Source organism: Penicillium arizonense, assembly GCF_001773325.1.
Source record: "Penicillium arizonense strain CBS 141311 chromosome Unknown PENARI_contig022, whole genome shotgun sequence".
NCBI lineage: Eukaryota > Fungi > Ascomycota > Eurotiomycetes > Eurotiales > Aspergillaceae > Penicillium > Penicillium arizonense.
Genome location: NW_019173299.1, coordinates 129,929 through 152,069, shown reverse-complemented (window position 1 = coordinate 152,069; position 22,141 = coordinate 129,929). Strand labels below are relative to the sequence as shown.

Sequence of the window (22,141 nt, the reverse complement as noted above, 5' to 3'; positions counted from 1 at the left end):
AAAGCCAAATTTCACCTACCAAAATGTGCGGGGCCATCCACATTTCTAGCACTTTGGCACGTGTAATATAATTTTGCTTGCATGGGCTTCGAATGCTAGGTTGATTTGGGCAACATCCGAGGACATCTTTGTTGGCATTATCAGCCAATCGGATGGTGGACGTAGTCGTATTTGACTGTGGGTCCAAATCCACTTTGAGTGCCGATCCCTGCACCCGTGTAGCACGGAAGGGGCGCATAAAAACCAGGTAGATTGTATAGTGCCTTGATAGTAGTTACAGAATGGAGACCGTTGGGGTTTAATCAGCCAACAAGAATATACTATGTTTTTCCTTCCCCTATTCACTGCCAAGCAATATTTCCCACGCCCGCTAGCTATAAAGGCCACAATGTACCCCCGACGCTCATTCACATACATTCGTCCTTTACTTGTCTTTGCGAAATCCTTCCGCAAAATTCTCCAATTCCAGTCACTTTACTCTGATGTGGATACTCAAAGCAGCAACAGTCTCTGCACTGTTCCTTACACAGGCGTTGGCGTTGGCCGATCGTGTTTACATTCCGCCTGCGTACCACAATGGCAGTGTGAGGGTTGAAGGCCTGTCAGTGCCAGGAAATCTCGATGGGTTCAAGATGAGAACCGCGGCCAACCGAACATCTTTTGACTTCTGGTACTTTGATGCCTTCTCAAAAACAACTGGTGCGGCTATAAACATCGTTTTCTTCAATACGGGGGATTTCGCCGAAAATCCAAATCCCCTGGCAGTTCAGATTTCCGGTACTTACGATAATGGTACCGAATTCTTTGCTCAGGCATTAGCCTCTAAGGGTGCTGTTCTGAAGAACGACGAAGAAGGTGTTTCTGGCGACTGGAAAGGCGCTGGTGCTAGTTTCAGTGGAACCAATCTGAACAAGCCTAATGTCACGTATGAAATCATACTTGATTCTCCAAGTATCGGCATTAAAGGAACTTTTGTCTTGAAGTCGGTAAGTGGATATTCCCCCTTGCATATTTTTAGACAAGGTTCTTACATAGATTCACACAGCGCGCTCCCGCTCACTACCCTTGCAACATGAACGTCGAAGGCATGAATACGCTCCTTTTGCCCCATTTGCATTGGTCAAACGCTGTTCCAGACGCCCAAGCTATCGTCAATCTGGACATTAATGGCACCAAATTTAGCCTTACTGACGGCGTTGGATACCATGATAAGAATTGGGGCGATAAATCGGTGATTACCAGTCCAAAGTACTGGGATTGGGGACATGCCCAATTGGGACCCTTTTCACTGGTCTGGTATGATCTCCTCGACTACAACAGCACCGAACACACCTATGCGTACGTCGCAAAGCATGGTGACGTTGCCCTGGCCAGCTGCGCCAAAAATGCTGTAAAGGTTCGTCAGTGGGGTGCCAATACAACTTACCCGCCCTCCTTTGGTATCTCGAAGGCAGCCGGCTTCACTGCTCGCTTTGATCTTGGGGGCGGGCAAGTTCTGGTTGCAAACTTAACCAAGGAGCAAATTGTACACGATCAGATTGTTTACGCTCGTGCACTGGGCTCCGTGACGGGTGGGATTGAAGGGCAGCAAGTCTACAAGGGACGCGGTCACTATGAAGAGTTTATCTATGGGATCTTGTTCTAGCTGAGTACATTTGAAAAGAAGACTCGGGTTTCAGGGACTTTCGGACCGCTTAGGAAATAAAACCACCGTCCTGGGAGCCCATCAGACTACTTCAGAAATGCTTTTCCGCACCCCGGGACCCGCAGATACAATATTACAATAAGAATTGCGGACCGGTCCCTAGAGACCGTGTTATAAATTCTGGAAACCTGTTTTGTCCTCTGTCCTAGAATATATTTGAAATCAAGCTGATGTGTTAGAGCTGTCTCTTACGTTGTTAGAAAAATTTAAAGTAAGCCTGAACCACTTTCTCCAATATTTATACAATCTGTCTGTACCCACATTCAAGTGATGCACGTTCTTTTACATTTGAATAACCTCCAGTTTATAAGGAATGGAATCTTCAAAAGGTGGCTATGATGATGAAGTTCCGAAAATACGCTGCCGTACAGGCTGCATGTAGGGCGCAGTGACTACAGAATGGCGAGGCGTTCACCATTCTTTGTTGCTCTCAATCTCATTTTCCATCAAAATTCTGCTGTGACAGGGAATACTTTCCTAAATTTTCGCCACTTTGTTTTACATGTACGTTTCCTTCCTTTCCCATTTCAAACTAGATGAGCAATATCTGGCTGGGGAACGAAATTACGCAAAAGTAATATTTGTTCGTAGCCCAAAGGACACGCGGGCTACCGTAACTATATGTCCTTGCAAGTAAATATGATATGTACCTTCCTGGGCTTGAATGTATGCTATGACAGTAAACTAGCCGTTACCACAAGCTCTTCACGTTTTGCAACTTTCGTGTCTGGCTATGAATCCTCGCGTTCTCCAAACTTTTTTTTGTTAGACCACTCTTTATTGTTATATAAGGAATGATAGAACCTGTCTAGTATATTTGGTCGAAAGGAATTGTGCGCTTACCTGTACAGTAGCACTGAGATCTTCAGCGTAACCACGGCGCATTTGACAGCATATTGAATTGCCTTCGTTTAAGAAACTGCCATAAAGCCTCACTCAACCATCTACCAGATTTAGCTCCAGATCTGCCTTTGCCACAATATCTCTGGAACTGAATCCAGCCCCCAAAGAGAATCTGCCCTTTGGTATGACCCACGACTGGAAGCTCGTGTCCCAGTAGCTGACATCACGCCTAAGCAGTTCGAACGTAACATCTTGTGACTTCCCCGGTTTTAGGAAAACTTTTTCGAACCCTCTTAGGACCTGTAATGGGGTCCCTTCAGGTGTCGATCCTTGCGGCATGGATACATATAGCTGAGGCACAGTCGCACCCTCCTTGGATCCAGTATTGGTGACGGTTGTGGTAACTCGCAAAATTGGCTCCCAAAGATCAGGATTGCCGCCCGGTTGGACTTCGTGCGAAGGATCGGGCTTAGATGTAAGATGAGAGTTCAGCTGCTTAACCTTAAGGTTTGATTTCATCCCAAATGTCGTATAACTTAAACCAAAGCCGAATTCAAACAGAGGCTCGATGCCAGCAGAGTCCAATTTCCGATAGTCGATCATTTGGCCCTCCACAAAGTCATCTTGCCAAGCTGTTGGGGATGTGACCTGACTTTCTGTCAGATTCACAATTGGGATATCATAATCCTTGGGGTTCTTGGCAATAGAGTATGGCAGTCTCCCTGATGGATTGACGTCGCCCCATAGAACGTCAACAATAGAATTGCCTGACTCCTGGCCGGGAAGATGGGCCGCTATAATAGCTGTGACATTCACGTTATTGGCCCAAGGCATAGAGTTGATGCCAGCAGAGTGTGTGACGACAATGGTGTTAGGGCACATGCTCGCTACGTTCTCAACCACAAGGGTAGAATTCCAGTCAGCTTCATATGTCTGCCTGTCCATATTCTCGGCCGCAAATGTGTTAAGGAAGACTAAGCAGACATCCGGGATAGGGAACAAGCTTGAAAAGTCCCCAGCGGCAGTAATGGCGTTGTGAAGAATGTACTGGACCCGGCCTCCAAACTTCTTGGCACGGGCCTGGATAGCTTCCAGGGGGGAGACGAGATACGTGTGACGCACTGTTCCGGCGCCAGCACCAATATCAAGCGTCCCGATCTCAAAATGCTTAATAAAAGTCAATCCATCGCTGGAACTGGCCGCATCATTGCCAAAAACTCCAATGTTAAGAGGGGCCTTGAGTGGAAGAGTCGAATTGACGTTCTTCAAAAGAACACTTGCTTCCGCGCCGATCTTACGGATGAGCTGATGATGGTTTCCGCGAACGTCGCGACTCTTGGGGATTGGTGTAGGGAGGTAGTCAAGTACGTTTGACCAGGCCGCAAAGCTATACGCTAGGGACGGATCTACCGTGGGGTAGCTCTCTCGGTCTTGGCCAAAGTAGAAGTAGGGGGTCATGATGCGACGGACCATCTCATCAATGCGCTCTTCTGAGACAGACCCCGCTTGCACCATGGTCGTGATGTTGCCTCCCCAGTAACTCTCCCCAGTGGCGATTGTCTCCGCGTTGTACGCACCAGGCATGTTGAGATCCAGACCAGCATTGATCGATTTAGCACCGGAGTGAGTTGCAAACCAATCAGACATAATGTAGCCCTGAAACCCAAGCTCCTCTCTCAACAGGTTTTTGAGTACAGCCGAACTTTCACAAGTGTATGTCTGGTTCAAACGATTATAGCTGCACATAGCGCTCACGACTCCAGCTTTGATGGCGTTGGCAAACGGCCACATATATAGCTCGTGCATTGTTCGATCGTCTATGTTTGAAGAGATGGCCTCAATTCTCGTGCCGTTCTGAGAAATTGTGAAGCTGCGTTGAGTCTCTTGTTCATTGCCCACGATGTGCTTGGCACAGGTCTGAACACCTTGGGTCTGTATGCCCTCGATGGAGGCTGCTATAGCAATGCCCGAAAGATACGGGTCGATTGAGAAACCTTCCCAGTTTCTCCCCCCAAGACCATGTCTGCCAAGTGGTCCTGCCGAGGGTCTGTAGCTATCAGTCAGACGTTTTGATTTGTAAGGGAGACCTATGCTTGTACATACCCTAGGGCCACATGGATACCTTTGGACCTAAATTCTTTGCCTATAGCGACTCCTCGTTGGTAGATGAGCTTCTTGTCCCAGCTCGCACCCATGGTCACTCCGGAAGGGAAGACGCTGGTGAGGTCGGCGAGACCAACGCCATTGGGGCCATCCTGCATGCACAATCCTGAATAGCCGACTCGATCGATGGGGAGAAGATTTCCAATACAGCCACCCACACCTAGAGACAGTTTGCCCGTGATCATGGCGGATTTCTCGGTCAGGTTCAGCCGAGATACGAACTCACTGGCCATTGCCTCAGCAGTGACCCAAGTGCGAAATTGGTTTGCATCTCGCGCTACAAGAAATAGTCAACGAGGCTGAAGCATCGCAGTTCATGGAATCGGCGGGTATTGTACATACCGGTTACCTGCCCACTAAAGGGATTCGCCAGCGCGTGGCTGAGGAAAAGTAAAAGTGAAATCACGTAGAGCATGCCGGCAAAGCTGGGTTAGGACGTTCCGTTCCTTTAGGTGATGAAGGTTGGTTATAAGTGCAGATATAAGACTTTATAGTTGTCCGCCAATCGTGCTCGCTGGGCCCCATATTCCTTGCTGTCCAGGGGGCTACCAAGCTTACTTTTCCAACCAGCTAGCCAGTTCAATGTTCGCTTCCCCACATTCGCCTCCCCACATTAGCCAAAGAATCGCAATGCAGGCACAAGAGAATTGCAAGCGGGGAAACGACAGGGACGGGACAAATCTGGGGCTACGAAGCGAGATCAAAATGAAGTGCGATGATGAACGAACACGAAGACGAACTCGAATACGTCCTGGAACGTATCCGTGTTCGTCTTCGTTTAGCCGGTTGACTTAACTTGCAGTCTAGACACACTTCACTCTAGGTTTCCGGTTAGAAGATTCTACTAGCGTATTTCCTATGCGCGCCGCCACCCCAAGCGAGCCGCCATCTCCAAAACACATAGTAGATGCGATAAAATACAACGCGATATCTCAACAGTGGTCTACATGAATTTTTCCTTAGTCTGATGCTTTTTAAATTATAGCTAACCTCTTTAGGGGTTGAGACAGCAACTTGGAGATTTAGTGATTGAGAGCAATATATTTTTGGAGAGTACCGAAGTAATTCTCGATACCATAGTGGTGTAACTTTCTGATCTCTTCAAAATTGATACATACTACTAAAAGTTCTTCTCAACACCTATCTACCAATAGTATAATCTAAATGAAGTTGTATTTTATCGTATTTACTATGTGTCTTGGAAATCGCGGCTCGCATGGGAATTCTGTTGGTCGAAATATGTTTAATTAATCAACTAAAGTCCCATTAACCTGTTAAAGCCTAACTAGTATCGTCATGGCGATGCAGGCGCTTCCTTCCAGTTGAAGCAAGAACTCATTATCCTTACGCCTGATCATGCTCCAGTACAAACTCAGAGGCTGGTCCTCAACGAGAGGAAGAACCAGCCCAATACATGTAAATCCAAATGCCAAAGCCCGTGAAACCCTGTACAAATGAATCAGTTTCTTTGCAGTAAATGCAATCAATACAGCGAATGCGTGGGGTGCACCTCCAACCTTTCCCTGTAGTTTTCCCCTCATTCAACGCCACCTAATGTGTCATGAAAGCGAGATCAGACCGCATTTTCATAACAAGTCTCATCCTCCATTGATGCTTGCGGTGCTGATCCACTGACCAGTCAGACGTCATATCGGAATAACTGGCTGAGACTCTCTTTCTTCGGTCGTTGTGTTGCATTGTGTGTACCCAGCGTCTTTGAGACCTGGCAGTCGACTAATGTTCAGAGCTCACCATAACCCACACGTGGGTGGGTAGGAAGGGCCTAATTTTTACTAGTACCTCCTACACACATAGCTGACTTGCGCTAATACCAGTACAACTTAGAGTTTGTAGCGTAATAAGCACTGAGATTATGCCATACCTCGCTTACGCGCGTAATGACGCAGTAACAAATTGTTAATATCAGGCCATGGCTCAGTTTTGCAGTCCTTAAGAGCAACTTGGTCTCCCTCTGTCGATCTGTTCCACTGCATATTAGGTTTGACTTGGCTAACATTTTATGATGAAGTTCTCGGCGACAGTCACACTCATTCTAGGTATTTGCGCTAGCATAAAAGCCGCCAAGACCAGACCAAACATTGTCTTCATCTTCACCGATGATCAAGATCTTCGACACGGCTCCTTGGAGACTCAGAGAGCTGTGCAGAGACATTTGGCTGCAAAGGGCACCACCTTCACCAACCACTATTCTACAGTTGCTGTTTGTTGTCCTAGCCGAGTATCGTTGATGCGTGGTCAAGCTGCGCACAATACGAACAACACGGCTATCAGAGCGCCTGGGTTCGTATCTCCTCCCCTCCAGGCCATTTTAGATGGCGAGAGATTTTCAACTAATTGAGTGCCGATTTCAGCGGCGGATATCCCAAGTTTGTGGCTTCGGCAGAGAACGAAAACTATCTACCCCACTGGCTTTCCAAGGCTGACTACAATGCTGAGTGTAAGGAATCCCTGTTAAATTGTCTCCTATTACTGCGATATTGACAGACTTTACAGATATCGGAAAGCTTTTCAATGGCAACTCCCTCTTGAATTACTCCCCTGGTCCTCTCGGCTGGCGGCACATTGACGTCCTCGTGAGTATTGGAGCGTATGGTTAATGTCCCGTCTGACGTGTAAACAGCTCGAGCCCTACATAAATACCCACAATACCGTGGTCATGTCCGAGAACGGAGCAAGACCAAAGCACTACAGTGGCTTTCAACAAACAGACGTCATTCGCATCAAGGCGTATGCCTCGGAGTTAAGGGTGGTATATGCGAACGCTGACCTGGAAGCATAGACTTGAGCGGCTAAGATTGCTCATCGATGAGGAGAACCCTTTCTTCCTGATGATATCCCCAACCGCACCGCATGTTCAGAACCTCTACGACCCGCCTGCTCCACCTGCGCGCTATTATGGGCTCTTTAATGACACAACCGTCCCACGAACACCCAACTTCAATCCTCCTCAAAAGTACCAAAAGGGCAAGCCGAGTTGGCTTCGTGATTTAGCGCCACTGAACTCAACACAAATTGATGAGATCGATCTACTTTATCAGCGTCGACTGGAATCCCTAAGGGGTGTCGACGACATTGTTGACGATGTTGTGGAAATGCTTGAGAAGAGGGGCATCATAGATAACACATACAGTAAGCCAAGCGGTGGCTCTTCTATGGTTTCAACATATTCTACCCTCTTACTGACAACCCGCAGTAATATACTCCACTGACCAGGGTTATCATCTCGGAACACATCGTCATTCGGGAAAGTCTCTTCCCTACCTTGAGGACTCTAATATTCCTTTAGTCGTTAGGGGTCCTGGAGTCCCTCAAGGCGTTATCTCACGGACTCCTAGTACAGTTACTGACTTTGCACCTACTTTTCTTGAGATTGCTGGACTCGCTCCTGAGCTACATCCACCTTTCTTTGATGGTGCCAGCCTTTTGACGGCATGGAAGCATCCAAATACTCCAGCACTAGCTAAAAAAAAGGAAGCTATCAATGTCGAATACTGGGGCTCGGCATACACTGAGATTCCAACGTGGTCTTCCGGCGACTATGGTGTTTACTTCCCTGGAGTCTACCTCGACAATGACTACAAGACGATGCGGGTTGTTGGGGAGAAGAGTTCGTGGATGTACTCCAGATGGTGTACCAATGATACAGAGCTGTATAACACGACTGTAAGTCTCTTTGCGGAGGACATGTTATTCTACTTATGGCTAAGCTATACAAACCAGGATGACCCTTATGAGTTGAAAAATCTCGCCAACTTGACTGATCCGCACACTCGACGAGTCAAGTCCAGGTTAAACGCGTTGCTGATGGTCACCAAATCCTGCACCAAATCAACCTGCCGTGACCCTTGGAGCATCATTCAGCCTCCGTCTCCTCGCCATGGTAAAAGGGTTGAGACTTTGCATGATGCTCTGGATCCTCACTATGATGCCTTCTATGAGGCATTCCCGCTTGTCACTATCGATGAATGCATGAATTACCAGTTCGCAGCTAACGAGGGTCCCTTTTTCCCACCAAGTGCTCAATTTGAGCTTGGTTTGGAGTACCGAAACAGTACCGATAACTTCGCTTATGCAACGGCGGACCCCATCGAAACGATTGCCGAAAATTCCCCACTTGCTGGAGGCTGGGAACAACGCCAGGCGACATATGAAACCCTGGTAAAGGCTGCTAGAGTACTCACAGATCGTGAGATCAACAACCCCTCATAATTTAGTCGAATGTCGGATGCAATGGTACATGTGATGATGTGATCTTGGGGGAATGAATGGGTATCTTCCGTATAATATATGTCAAATAGATGAAACTCGGTCTTGGTTTCTTCTATACTTCGTCCTTGATCCGAGGATACAGAGGAGTCGGGCCGATAGCGAGAATCGCCGTCGGACCACTATTTAGTTTTCCGATTCTATCCCTGAGCCCTTTCTTTAAAAGCGAGTAATACGTAGAGATACTATAAACATTGAACTTTAGCACTTTGTTCCTCGATTTAGGTTATAGCCTAATCAAACGGAGTGACTGTGAGAACCTCCAGGTTCAAAGCGCAGAATGGATCCGGCATTAGAGTCTGTCCTAAACGGGTAGCGTAAGGGTTCAATAAAAACTATCCAGGGCATACTGCAAAAAAAAACTCCAGTGTCCTTGGATACCTCACAGCTCAGCAACCTCTTAGCCGGATGTCGCAAAGGGTCAGTTTGATCCAGGGACCACCAGGTAAGTCAGCGAGAGATTGTTTGATGCTTCGAATATTTGATGTCTGATATCCGAGGAGATTCTAAAGGGGAGCTTCGAGGCAAGTAAGAATCAACTGTCCCTGAAGTTGCGGCGAGGACATTGATGGAATTCTCATTCTATGGCTGACTTTAGGCGCTAGATCTGAGAACGCTGGATGGTTTTTAAGTAACTCTATAACCTGAGGGCTTCCTCGAACTAGGTGCTCCTAGGAGTGGCACAGGCCCCGTAACACTTGATTCGCAGAAACCTGCTCAAGTACTGCATGTGGGTCGCTGGTTCCTGATTCAGGGTCATTTGGCTGAATACCATGAAGAGGGTAAAGGTTCCCATCCTCGCATCCTTAGGAAGTAAAATAGGGAAGCAGGTCCGGGGCTAGACGTAATGCATAAACCTCGATGTTTTACCTCGAGATCAATTGTTAAGTGAAACCACTGATTTAGAGGGCTGAGAAAGCGGTAGGGAAAAGCGAGGTGTTAAAACACGGGTCTTTATACGAAGACTTTTTACCGCGCTTCTTAAAAGGGCTTTTCCCTATTAGATAATATAGTTTGGTCTTAATAGAATAGAAAGTTCGTTTTGCTTATATTTTCGGTGGAAATTTTGGGCAATCTCTTCCTATAATAGATTCTTCTGTTCTTAGTCTTCGAACTATATAGGAAGCTCCTTTAACACTTCCAAAGGCTAAGCCCTATTTCTAGGGACTAGCACATCCATATTATTAGTACCTTTTCTTGTTGATTGGAAATCAACTTTGTTCTTCACAGTTCTTCACATAGACACTTCGGGGATTATTTCCGATGGTGCGGCTTAATACACTAGTGACTCCACTACTCGGAGGCGGCTTCCGATAGTCGGGAGGCACATCCGACGGGATCGATATTTATCTCTTATTTTCCAGCGCGTTTCGCGTAGAGGCGATGTCAAAACTCCCCAAGCAGACAGCTATAACTCAGCCTCTCATGCATGATGATTTACGTGAAGACTATCGGGCGTCTTCCATTCAGGCAGTAGGCAGCCCAATTTCCCTTCCTCCAAATCGTCACTTATGCTAATCTTTGTCGCAGATCTCACAATCTTATTCGAGAATACCGGGTTCAAACCCAATCATTAAAACCTTTCCGAATGAGCTCTTCTACGTCTGCTGCCACCGCTCCTGAAGGCGACACTGCGGTAGCTCAGAAAAACTACAAGATCGTCCAAGACGTTGGCAATTTTGCAGAGACAGAAGCCAAACGCCCGGATTTCGACCAAGCCAAGCTTATTGAAGTCACCAAGTCGCCTTATCCCAACTGGAAGTATGGGGAGGGCGTACCCGATAATGGGGCGAGTCTCGTTCAAAAACATCATGAAATTGATCCCTATGCGCCAGATCGGCCAATGATTAACAACTATCGCCTGCTGGTCTCGGGCATCGCACCTCGACCGGTCGGCTTTCTGAGCACTATCAATTCCGAAGGACAGAAGAACCTTTCGCCCTTTAGCTACTTCCAAGTCATCGATCATGATCCACCAATGTTCATTGTGGGATTCTCATCGCGTCCCGGACGTGTCAAGGATACATACCGCAACTTGAAAGAGACTAGGGAATGTGTCATTAACACTGTCTCTGAGAATATGATCGAAGCAGTTAACGCCACTGCTATTGATGCACCATATGGTGTATCAGAGTGGGAGGTCTCGGGTCTTCACGAGGCGCCGTCGACAACCGTGAAGCCTTCGCGGGTGAAGGAGTCGGTCTTTAACATTGAAGGCAAGGTGATCGACATTAAAGAATTCACAGATCATCAAGCACCTGGAATGAGCCTTGCTGCTACTGTCCTCATCAAGGCCACTCGTTTCTGGGTTAAGGAGGGCACCGCTGATGCGGATTACAGCCATATCGACCTAGACAAGCTGCGACCAATTGGACAACTTGGCGGTGTCTCCTATGGCCGTGTTACGTCAACCTTCGAGCGACCACGAAGCAAGTGGGATGGCGAAGTCCTCAAGAACGAGTTGCTGGCAAAATTGGATGCAGCCAATCCAAATAAATAAACCTGCGTTTCCCTTGCTGTATATCAACTTCCCCGCAATGTATTAGATCTTAGTTACGCATAACGTACAGGAACTCGGAAATCTTGTATAGCTTGGCCCTCGCAGTTTCCAATATCGTAAGATAGTGTGAATTCAATGGTGAACCTAGACCTCCGTATTTATAAGCCCTCCTAATTCAAGACCAGTAGACAATGCAGTTCCCTTGCTTACTCCCTGCCGGATTAACTATTCGTTTTCATGTTTGACAATCTTACTCGCGGTTGTATGTTTCACAAAATGTGTTTTTCGGCTACTCCTACGTGAGGGGCTACTAGACGCTATATCATACGTCGTTAGTCCGCCATTGAATGATGACGTGTGGCCCAATTATTATCGATATCGGGAGCTCGCTCCGACATTGTTCACCGCACACCGGCAACGCGGAGATCACAGCTGCATATATATTGCCTGGGAAAAGCCCGACATTGGTCAGCTATTATTATTACCTCTCGCAATGCTTCTGAATCACATTGTGTTTCGCGCCACTGCATCTGTTTTTCGCTCTCCACAGCCAGCACGGGGTGTGCTCTCAAGAACAATGGCGACGGCAGGCAAGAAGAAGGAATTCCTTTGCATCATGCCTGATCGGCCCAATGTTCTTGAGTTGAGAAAGAAAGTCAAAGCGTAGGTGTGAAGTATATATTTGAAGTGCGCATGACGCTAACTGTCGTTCATAAGTGGCCACTATGAAGGCATACAGCCGTTGATTGCCCGAGGCAAGCTTGTTGATGGAGGTCAGTTTAACGAAATTTATGGTATTGGTTCATGAATTCACCCATTGGCTCGGTCGCTATACAGGGGCAATTTTCGCAGAACATCCACAGGAGGGAAAAGACGCACAGTTCTTGGGAAGTGTGGTCGTATACACGGGTGGGAGTGCTGCCGAAGTTCGAGAAATTATCAACAATGACATCTACGCTAAGAGTGGGGTTTGGGATCTTGAAAAGGTCCAAATTTATCCAGTAAGTGGCTTAAATAAATCCCAGCACAACAATCAAACGGTCAACTGATGAATCCGGGTATAGTATGTGCCTGCTGTCAGACAGCCACTCCATTGAATAACCATCTCCCCCTCCAAGCATGACTAGAAACATTCCCCGCCTTCCTAAATATAGGGATTGATACAGACAACTCCATTTAGATGCTAGGTTAACAAGTTCCACTGTCTTCAATTTGTTTTAATCGAAAGTGTCTTCATAATCACTTATTGCGGCCTTCAGTGCTGTGCCGAAATCGTAGTCGCCGCTATCCACGTTGACATTTGGCCCGTTCTCCAAGAGAACCGCGACATACCTCACATGACCAAGCTTTGCAGCGCAAATAAGTGCTGTCGTTCCCTGCCAATGTGTATTCACATCTAGGTTGAATTCCAGGAAATTTGGAATGGACAAATGATCCCCAATAGATGCAGTATATAGCATAGCGTTTGTTTTGATGTCGTCGACTTGTGCCCCAAAAGAGCCCGAGCCATGCCCCAGTGCTCTTTCTTTGCAGCCATGCTGAAGGCTGCCAGTACCGCTTAGGAGAACCCCTCGAAGCAGACCATTAGTTGTCTGAGAATTGCTAAGTTTCGTCCCTTTACATTTATCTGCTTCTACATCGGCCAGTCGTTGCACATCGGTTAAGTTGTGAGCTGCAATAGCTTTGTTCAAATCATCACGTTTGTGAGAGACTGTATATAGCATCCTGGCCATTCGACTAGGCGTTTTCTTTCTTACTGCCAAGTTTTCCTTTGGAGAAAGTGGATTTTGTATGAAGACATTGGTTCTTTGTGTTCGACCTTGTCACGGTTCTCAAATCGGTCTGACCCCGATGTGGCTATAAGAGTGAGCCTCGTAAGCGATGCTGTGATGTCTGACAGAGCAGGGAAAGTTTTAGTATTTAAACTGTTTTGAAGTTCGCAGTAGATGTCCCCAACAGCTTCCTGGTGAACAGCAGTTGAAATTGTGGTTTTGATGAAACCAATATGCTGAAAGAGATCCTGGGAGTAATTTCTAACACTTTCTGGCTCTTGTCGAATATCTGTTCGGGTCATAGAGAGGGATACACTCGTGATATTTGAAACAGCTGACCCATCTCTTTTGCCAGATGGGATCTCATCAAAAATTGTGCTCAACATACGCTCGACATTTACTTGTGAGCATCTACTATTGCTCGTTTTGGTTAGCTACGAGCTCTGTCGCGCTATCCTCCCATACACCTTATTCTATAGGTTCTCATGTAACCAACACCATCAAAATGTTGCCTCATTGGAGAGAGTTCTATGAACACCCTTGGCAGCTTTCCAGTATCTTATCAAGTTCCTGGCTTTGATTATCGTTTGATCGACTATCAGGCAATATCATCCTAAAATCATTCTTTGGCTTGAGAAAAGCGCCGTATGTATCTAGATGAGGAATATGACTTCATTACTTCATTGCAAATGAGACCGAAACTAGCCCGGGCATCCGGCACTTGTTTCATGGGTAGTGTTATTCCTATACAAGCTCCCTACTTATAAAATACAAAAGATGCAGAGAAATGTTGGGTTGCCCATTGTGAATAGATTCAGAATAACGGTAGTATCTCATAAGGTATACTTAAAGAGAGGACTCTTCTCCTCCATATTACGGAGCTGATCTTGAGTATACCTCTCCTCAATCTCAGAAGTAGACATCCGATCGTTCGTTTTGTTCGAGCTCCAGAGGCAGAATTCCAATGTTAAACAAGCCATAATCCCGGCAGCAGCGAACGCAAGTGAAGTGCCATAGCCAGTGGGGTATCGCGGCTTCTCATCAGCTTTGTAGATGTAACTCCCAATAATTCCACCTGCATTACCAACACAAATGAGGTAACCAATGGCCACGGCGCGCTTATGAGGATTTGGAATGTTGCAGACATTCCAAGCGTTGACACCGGGAAGAATAGGATACATCCCGAAGCAGGCGAGACAAATGCCAAAATAGCAGAGTGCTATGTTATTCTCGATGTCAGCAGCCTTGGAGAATAATATTGCGAATGCAACGATGAGTGACAACTGGGGTGCCACGATGAAAGGCATTCTCCACGAGAAGCGATCAGCGAACACTGAGAACCCGTAAGCCGACAAAGCACCGACGGTGTACGGAGGGATGGTCAGGAGCTGGGCGTTGGCTGATTTGTACCCCATGGACTGGATAATATCAGGCATGCTGAACTTGAGTGCATAGTTGGGTACGGCATTGGACCAGTTGGCGAGGATGAGAAGGTACATTTTCCAATCGCCTAGGACGCTGAAGATGATCCGTTTGTTGAAGCCCTCGTGGTGACCACCGTGGCTGTTAGAGGCTATTTGACGTACTTCAAGGAATCGAATCTCGTCTGGAGTAAGCCAGCCTGGAGATAACGATGGTGAGTCTAGAAGGAGCAAATAGCAAGCGACGGCCATGGCAATGGTTGCAGCGCCCTCTATGATGAATATCTGGAATGGATGTTATTCGTCGAAATCAAGAAGGTGAAGAAATAAACAAACCCAGCGCCAGCCTTCGTAGCCGGCCATACCATCCATTTTGGCGATCGCAAATGCCAGAAGACCTGAGAAGGCGCCCCCAGAAGCCGCAGATGTGTAAAGAATAGCGATGCGGGTCTGTGTCTCATTCGGAAGATACCATTTCGAAATCACAAGCACGGCGCCGGGAAGAAAGCCTGCTCTGGATAGATGTCAGCATTAAAAGAATAACTCTCTAATGTGCTTTGGAGGCATTACTCAAATAGGCCCAATAGGAAACGAATCACGACTAGACCGGCAAAGTTTTGAACAAAGCCTGTACATAGCATGATCACACCCCAGCTGAAGATCAGAAATCCCAAATAGCGCGACGGTCTCTTGAGTCGGTTCAAGATTATATTGCTCGGCACCTCTTCAACCAAGTCAGCGGATATTAATAGGTTTCGCGCAGGCGAGTCTTACGTACCAGCAAGGACATAAGGTACGAAAAAAATGGACAAGGCAATGTTGTACTGTATTCCATCCATGTGTAGACTTGGAAGAAGGCCCTCGATCTTTGCATTTCCTGCTGAAATTAAGAAGGTGCGGCTACTCGGGTGTGCAATTGGACATACCAATGTTTGTCTTGTCGATATATGCCATCAAGTACAAGAGAACAAACATGGGGACAAGCCTCATCTAGATTGAGACTCAGTCATCATTTTTGGTAATTTAGTCAATGAAGCGAGATCGGAGTAATACACACATCAACCTATACGCACTCTGTCAGTAAACCTTCTATATGCTGCGCGTAATTGAACTCACTTTTCTGAGAACTTGCTTCTTAGCTTCATTTGAAAAGTTCAACAGGAATTCTGCATCGTCGGCATTTATTCCCTGGCCCGGTTGGTGCTCCAGGTGCATGACTGCAGCGTCTTTGTCCGTCATGTTGAAGGATTTAGATGAAATAAGAGATGAGAGTGATATCGACAGCAGGATTTGAGACCATCTTATAGATTCCCAGTCAAGCAGAGATTCCTTGGGAACGCCCCGAGTTAGTATAGGAAAAAACACCTAGAGAACGGAAATTGGGGTGCGCTAGTTGAGCCTTGGCAACCCCGGATTCTTGCCGTCCAGAGTCCGCTTTTCCGTGAAATCCAATTCTAGCAATGAGCTTAAAAAGTGGGGCGGTCATCCGCTGCTTGATCTCATGGAACTGCGGGGAAATATGTTGGGGAAACGGAATTCGGATCAGGAAATGGGAGGAAAGCCTTCGGACAAGGGTCAGCCTTGTCTCGTGAGAGCGCGATTACACGCTATACATACCGATGAGTCAAGAGTCTGCCAATCACTGAACAGAAAGCTGTCCGGCATATTTGGAATGATGCCACCGTGAAGCATAGCTTCTGGATCAGACCCGAACATATCCGAATTCTGCAAGAATGGAAAGCCAATATCTGCATTGGTGCTGGCTTCGCCGCCATGAAGACCACCTTGGCGTGGATTCGGCGGATTTTCAGTCATAAATCGACATCTTTGTGCCTCAGATCTCAATTCGTCTAGTATGACACTGTATCGTTGATTTTGCGATAGACCAGTGGACGCTCGCTTGAGATGACCACGGCATTTCTCTGCGAGATCAAAGATCTTGCCAAGAGACTGATCGTCAATTTCATCAGTGGATCGTGTCGCTCGTTGAATCTCCCAAACATAAACCACTGCCAATGCGCAGAAGATTACATAGTGAGTCCACCAAAAGGAATGAAACAGCGTACTATCTCCCGCCATTCTGTTTATAATTTCGAAACTTGCTTTAGTGGCAAAGATGCATTCGGTGACATTCTCTGATGCTGCCTCACTCAAAAGGAAGGGTCGATTGGCGTGTATGAGGGCATGGGAATATGCGAGCTGCAAGGCAATAGCCTGGCGGCGGAAACTGGGCATCAATGTTGATGGTTTCACAGTCCCCAAGTGTGGTGGCAGGCTTGCACGCCATTCGTGCAATTCGCGGCCCAACCGATGGGCAGCTGCTAAGCGATCTTGGTTGGACAGGTCGCTGACTGAGTATACTTCTCGTGACACCTTCCCAATTATTCGTGCAATTCTATGATTGGATTAGCGGCGTGACGTCTTCATAGGGCAGGGATATATACTTGGCATGAAATATGAGAGCATCGATATAACAGTCGGCCGGGTCATCTGATATAGAAGGTCCCTGTGGTGTCATGTCCTCATCATTTACATTATCTGGAAAATCCTGATCGATGTCATCATCTTGGTAAAGTCGAGGCCGGCCAAATACAACACTTAGATATCTGTCAATGATATACGCCGCCCAAAAGGTGCGCTTATAGCACTCTGAAGTGATGTAATTTTGTCGCCTGCTCGTAAAAGGGAAATCTCGCTTCTCATCCCGTCTCCTATGCATGCCCAGCGAAAGAGTAATATGGAATGCATTCCCGAATGTATACCAGCCTTTGTTCATGCGAGATGTCTGAAGAAGATAGAGAACTTGAATCAGTCGTGCCTGTGCTGATTCAAGACGCGGGAAACCCATCTCCGCATCGGTCAATCTCATACCAGCGCAAAACAACTGATCACTTCTTTGCAAAACAAGTGACTCATCCTCTTTTGACATTTCCCCGTTCACCCTTACCCTTTCGAGGCGCAGGGTCGCGATGGCCATAATGGTAAGGAGAATCGCAGTTCTGGAATTACCAACCGACCGAGCAATGGGCCGTCGTTCTTGGCAATCCTTCAAGAACACCTCCATCCAGCCTTCAACAGTCTGTCGATGGAACATGCGGTATGTTACAACGCACGTCTCGAAATAGAACTGCAGCAGCTTTCTCGCCGTTGGAGTATCTGGAATGAAGTCGTCTAACGCGCTATTTACGACGTGAAAAGGTCGGTCTCCGGCCGATGCGAGGAGTTGATTTCGCTCCGCGTCATTTGAATCATAGGATGCGGACCCTTCCTTCTGGAACAGCTTTTTCCACGCTCGGTGTAGAAAGTTCAATCCTGAGGTAGAGTCAAAATATTGACCCTCGATTTCGATTTCAGGCGAGGCGCGATAATCGACTTGTGAATCCGAGACCTCATGAGAGACAGAGGCTGGTTGTTGCCAGATGGAAGTTTCATGTGACTGGTCACTTCTTAGCCTGTCTTGGTGTTCATTGATCGTGGCTGAAGGTGGTGGAGTCGGTGGCCGCCCTCGGCCATATTTCGCATCATATGCGCAACTGATCTTTTTCTTGGCACAATTGTTGCATGGAAGCGTGCCATCGCATCGTATCTTTTTCCTTTTGCAGACGTCACAAGCCCTGCTGACCTTAGGATCTTTCCGACGGTTCTCATCGTCCGCTTCTTCATTGGTCGTGTCCAGGGAGTGTTTGGCTGGAGATACCCTCGGAGACAAAGAGGCCATGGTCCGAGTGATCTGCATGGCATATAGCATGGAAAAGTAAAGAGAGCTGTGGGCTGAACGGAAAAGTCGGATTCAAATAAAGGTGGAGAAAGGTGAATTGCGGGGGAGACTGGCAAGAATACCCGAGAATCCGGGGCCGCCACTATGTCACGGCTCGACCTTCGCGTCCAGCCTACATAGTCGCGTAGAATTTAGTTTAGCGGTATCATAAGCTGTACAAACTACTAGTCCACTGTCTCCTTTGTACAATTTCGAAGAAAACGCAAGTCTTTAAACAAGCATATTATTGACAAATATTGTGGTTTGCTTCAACTATGTACACCCAATCAAGGTATTGCATATCCGATGTCCACTTGAATCTTCCATCATAGGACCACTTTACTGAGCGACGCGGCATTGATTGCAGCGTGAATCTCCTGCTCTGCACCAGGCTCAAGGGGCAAAAGAGGGGGGCGAACAGTGGCGTGAGTCAGGATACCCCGAGCAACAAGAGCATGTTTAAGTGCGACAGTGCCCTCCATGTGAGATCCACGGTGATAGACACTCTTGGTGATAGGCAATAGCCGATCATGTATTTCACGTGCCTTCTTATAGTCCTTGGCCTTGCCAGCCTCAATAAGCTCGATGAGAGGCTCGGGAGCGATGTTGCCGTAGCCAACCAGGAAACCGTCGACGTCAAATGAAGTGTGCAAAAGGTACTCGTCGTGACAAGAGAGGATTTGCAGGTCAGGTCGTTGAGCCCGGATAATGGGGATTTCTGTGTCCCATCGACGCATATTACGCACGCCGTTCTTCATGGCAAAGCAGCCGGGCTGGGCGGCAATATCCAGCATGGTCTGCAAGTTGTAGGTGGCCTTTGTGTTGTCGGGGTATTGAAATAGGATCAATGGTAGGCCGGAGACTTCATACACGCGGCGGTACCGATCTTGCGGAGCACCGGGCTGGTATCCGAAGCGCAGCCAGCCGTGAGACGGGTAGAGCAGTCCAGCAGCTGCGCCAGCTTCTTTAGCTCGCTTGGCCTCGAGAGCAGCAACCTCGGTGCCTTCGCTAGTGATACCGGCGATAATTGGGACTCTGTTATCAACAGACTTCACGAAAGCTTTGATGACTGAGATTTGCTCCTCGGTGGTGAGGAAAGTGCCCTCGCCAGCATGACCGAGCACCACAAGGCCCTTCACTCCATTGATGCCACCGAGCCAGGAGCCAAGACGCTGGATGGCTTCAAAGTCCACTGCGCCCTTTGGAGTGAAAGGGGTGACCGGAGCCGGTGTCAAACCACGCATATCAAATCCGACCATATTGACGATAAAAGCGAAGCGCAAGTGAATATTGAGAAAGATTTTGTGTTGTTATTTTGTCCAGCATCTTCGCGAAAATGGCCTCTTTTATCTCTGTCGACAGCTTTGTCTTGTTGTCTTGGCCCGAGTAGAAGGTCGTAGGAAGTCCGAGTCAATCGCCGGATTTCCGGAAATATGTGGGGCACGCGCAACATATGGCGGATTCTGTTGACTTTGGATCTCGGATTAGAGAAAGCCTCTCCTATCATCCGGTTAGTCACATAGATTTCACTCATTCCAAGGTTATGACGGGGATTGCGTCCTTGTGACCTTAACCCGGATCCTATACGCCCCATTACAGTGCCCAGATGTCATGCACGATTGGTTGAAATGGAAGATGCCTCTGATACTGGCTCTCTCACAGATCAGTCTCCTGAAGGATGTACCGACTATTTTGTCGGGATGGACAAGCAAGCTGGGGAGTCTCAATAACAATGCGACCTACCCATGATAACAGCTGAGATGCTAGTAAATAGTCTTCGCCGAGGAGATACCTAGGAGATTAAACAGAAAGACATTTATTTGGCGTAATTGCAGACTTCGGAAACTCGATTGACTATAGTGTAGGTTGAGCTCACTATTATCCCTTGTTCAAGGGCCTAGACCATCTATGCTATAGACAGACTGATCATCTTGCATTGCTAACATCGGGTTATGCTTTGTTTCTGTATACTGGCGAAAGGAAGTGACTTACATCGAACTTTCCCAACATAGTTTTGACATCATCCTCCAGACTGATCTGTGTGGAGTTGCACGCATCGTTTCCCTCAGGCTGGCCAATCCAACTCGCAACGATGTTGGTGTTGAGTATAGGACGTATCGCGTGGATTCCACCGTCACCCGTCATGGTTGTGAATCCTCGTAGTTGCTGGCCGTGGAGGTTGATTGTTACTTGCCTTCCTGGGAGCCGATACCCGAACGTGATGTTCGGGGTTTCCACATCCGCACTTATTAGATCAAAGCCAGTGATATAAGTCTTTGTTCCTTCGTCTAGAATAGACACGGCCAAGCCAGCAAGGTCTTGCAATGCAACGCCTTGCGTAGTCAAAATATGCTCTTTCCCGCACTTGCTGCACCCTTTCCCTTGTCCGGGATGTCGATCACAGCGAATCTCAGCAGACGCTCCCTTCCAGGCGAATTCACCAAGCAAGTTGATTTGAAAGTTAGTTTGAAAGCCCCTAACCATTGAACACCTTTGTTCTAACCATCGGTTTTGTCTCCACTGTCGACGCAGGGCCCAGAGGTGAAGATATGGTTGATCAATCCTTGCCGTAGAGCGGTACTTTGCACGCCAGTTTTTTCTTTTGTGGTCTAGGGGTCCTTCTGCTAGGCAGGATAGGAAGCCACGGTCGCTATTTATTCGGAATATCGTCTTCCAGAATGATTGCAGTTCAAAGACAGGGGCCATCGCCCGGGATGCAGACCGAAGGCGGAGGAAATCGACAGTAGAAAGATAATCCGCGATTTCAAATCGGATCTCCATCAGAAGCAAGGTGAAACAGTCAGCCCCAATACTCACATTGCTGCTAGCGCTCGTCGGTCTGCCTTGTATTTTCGAAAGGGTTTTCGTGGCGTCTGCGATACCCCGGATAACAGGTCGTTTCAAATACCATGGACCCTGATGATATTCCGCGCAAGTTTTGTCATCTACAGTGTGTGATAAATAAGTAACTGTCAATATTTCAAAACTCGTGGGAATAGGAAACTCACTGTGGAACATCGAATTTGGCTCGTGGGGTATATCCCTGCAGACTTCGAAAAGGGTATCTAAATTGACCTCCTCATTTGCAAAATGCTTGGTCAAGAGAGGCCAACAATGTTCATGAACAAAGACAGCCTTAGCTGGCTTGCTCTGAGACATAACGAACCAAGGGCCAAACGTCTTAACATTACGGCGCCTATTGTACCACATATCATCGGACCAATCGAATTCAGTTACAGAGACATCCGACAACTGGGCCCCGTCTGGAGTTAAGTATACTATGAGCGTTCAATTAGTTGTACCATCTATACATCCCTCATTGGCTGACATCTTACTCGCTTGATACCTTGCTAGGCAAGGGTACTCATTGCTGATGGGCCATGCACACGATATGCAGTCAGAGGACATGTTTTGGTAGATTTGATCACGAGAATTATGATTTGAATATCGGAGACAGTAGGATGTAATCAGATTGAATAAGTTGCAATCCTCTATATGAAACTTAAGGTCTAGGTATGTCACGTAATCGTGACAAGTACTTGGTGTAATGGATGCCATTTCTCACCCAATCCTTTCACTTAGGGAAGTCTCTTTTGGTACAGAGAAACTTTCTCTACGGGTGTTGATGAATAAGTAAACTGAACCACCAATTCTTTATGTCCTCCCTAAAAGACCACGAACGAGAAAAGGGGG

At 47.2% G+C, this 22,141-nt stretch overlaps 8 protein-coding genes across 8 annotated transcripts; 4 read left to right on the top strand and 4 right to left on the bottom strand.

The window, feature by feature from the left end:
• Positions 1 to 388: 388 nt before the first annotated feature.
• On the top strand, positions 389 to 1,645 carry PENARI_c022G05283 (uncharacterized protein; the record flags this gene model as incomplete). Its single annotated transcript, XM_022635375.1, has 3 exons — positions 389 to 484; positions 531 to 986; positions 1,046 to 1,645. The coding sequence occupies 3 exons, from the start codon at positions 389 to 391 to the stop codon at positions 1,643 to 1,645; spliced, it is 1,152 nt and encodes a 383-aa protein (XP_022484840.1).
• A 996-nt stretch (positions 1,646 to 2,641) lies between these two features.
• PENARI_c022G05212 (beta-glucosidase) lies at positions 2,642 to 5,126 on the bottom strand (the record flags this gene model as incomplete). The annotated part of the gene is made up of 3 exons (XM_022635373.1): positions 2,642 to 4,595; positions 4,652 to 4,988; positions 5,054 to 5,126. The coding sequence occupies 3 exons, from the start codon at positions 5,124 to 5,126 to the stop codon at positions 2,642 to 2,644; spliced, it is 2,364 nt and encodes a 787-aa protein (XP_022484762.1).
• A 1,608-nt stretch (positions 5,127 to 6,734) lies between these two features.
• On the top strand, positions 6,735 to 8,941 carry PENARI_c022G10431 (sulfatase family protein; the record flags this gene model as incomplete). The annotated part of the gene is made up of 7 exons (XM_022635440.1): positions 6,735 to 7,012; positions 7,084 to 7,169; positions 7,226 to 7,305; positions 7,353 to 7,459; positions 7,512 to 7,861; positions 7,926 to 8,395; positions 8,453 to 8,941. 7 exons carry the CDS (start codon positions 6,735 to 6,737, stop codon positions 8,939 to 8,941), a joined length of 1,860 nt encoding a protein of 619 aa, XP_022484687.1.
• A 1,489-nt stretch (positions 8,942 to 10,430) lies between these two features.
• On the top strand, positions 10,431 to 11,498 carry PENARI_c022G03255 (flavin reductase family protein; the record flags this gene model as incomplete). Its single annotated transcript, XM_022635343.1, has 2 exons — positions 10,431 to 10,471; positions 10,529 to 11,498. 2 exons carry the CDS (start codon positions 10,431 to 10,433, stop codon positions 11,496 to 11,498), a joined length of 1,011 nt encoding a protein of 336 aa, XP_022484801.1.
• A 577-nt stretch (positions 11,499 to 12,075) lies between these two features.
• On the top strand, positions 12,076 to 12,306 carry PENARI_c022G09388 (uncharacterized protein; the record flags this gene model as incomplete). Its single annotated transcript, XM_022635428.1, has 2 exons — positions 12,076 to 12,161; positions 12,216 to 12,306. The coding sequence occupies 2 exons, from the start codon at positions 12,076 to 12,078 to the stop codon at positions 12,304 to 12,306; spliced, it is 177 nt and encodes a 58-aa protein (XP_022484751.1).
• A 409-nt stretch (positions 12,307 to 12,715) lies between these two features.
• PENARI_c022G06609 (uncharacterized protein) lies at positions 12,716 to 13,222 on the bottom strand (the record flags this gene model as incomplete). Its single annotated transcript, XM_022635392.1, has 1 exon — positions 12,716 to 13,222. One exon carries the CDS (start codon positions 13,220 to 13,222, stop codon positions 12,716 to 12,718), a length of 507 nt encoding a protein of 168 aa, XP_022484725.1.
• An 881-nt stretch (positions 13,223 to 14,103) lies between these two features.
• Positions 14,104 to 18,409, bottom strand: PENARI_c022G06089 (MFS transporter/fungal specific transcription factor domain-containing protein; the record flags this gene model as incomplete). The annotated part of the gene is made up of 11 exons (XM_022635387.1): positions 14,104 to 14,976; positions 15,028 to 15,205; positions 15,341 to 15,413; positions 15,470 to 15,568; positions 15,618 to 15,681; positions 15,749 to 15,754; positions 15,808 to 16,020; positions 16,309 to 16,700; positions 16,758 to 17,086; positions 17,136 to 18,127; positions 18,314 to 18,409. The coding sequence occupies 11 exons, from the start codon at positions 18,407 to 18,409 to the stop codon at positions 14,104 to 14,106; spliced, it is 3,315 nt and encodes a 1,104-aa protein (XP_022484827.1).
• A 365-nt stretch (positions 18,410 to 18,774) lies between these two features.
• Positions 18,775 to 19,707, bottom strand: PENARI_c022G11468 (dihydrodipicolinate synthase family protein; the record flags this gene model as incomplete). Its single annotated transcript, XM_022635457.1, has 1 exon — positions 18,775 to 19,707. The coding sequence occupies one exon, from the start codon at positions 19,705 to 19,707 to the stop codon at positions 18,775 to 18,777; it is 933 nt and encodes a 310-aa protein (XP_022484821.1).
• Between the last annotated feature and the right edge of the window lie 2,434 nt (positions 19,708 to 22,141).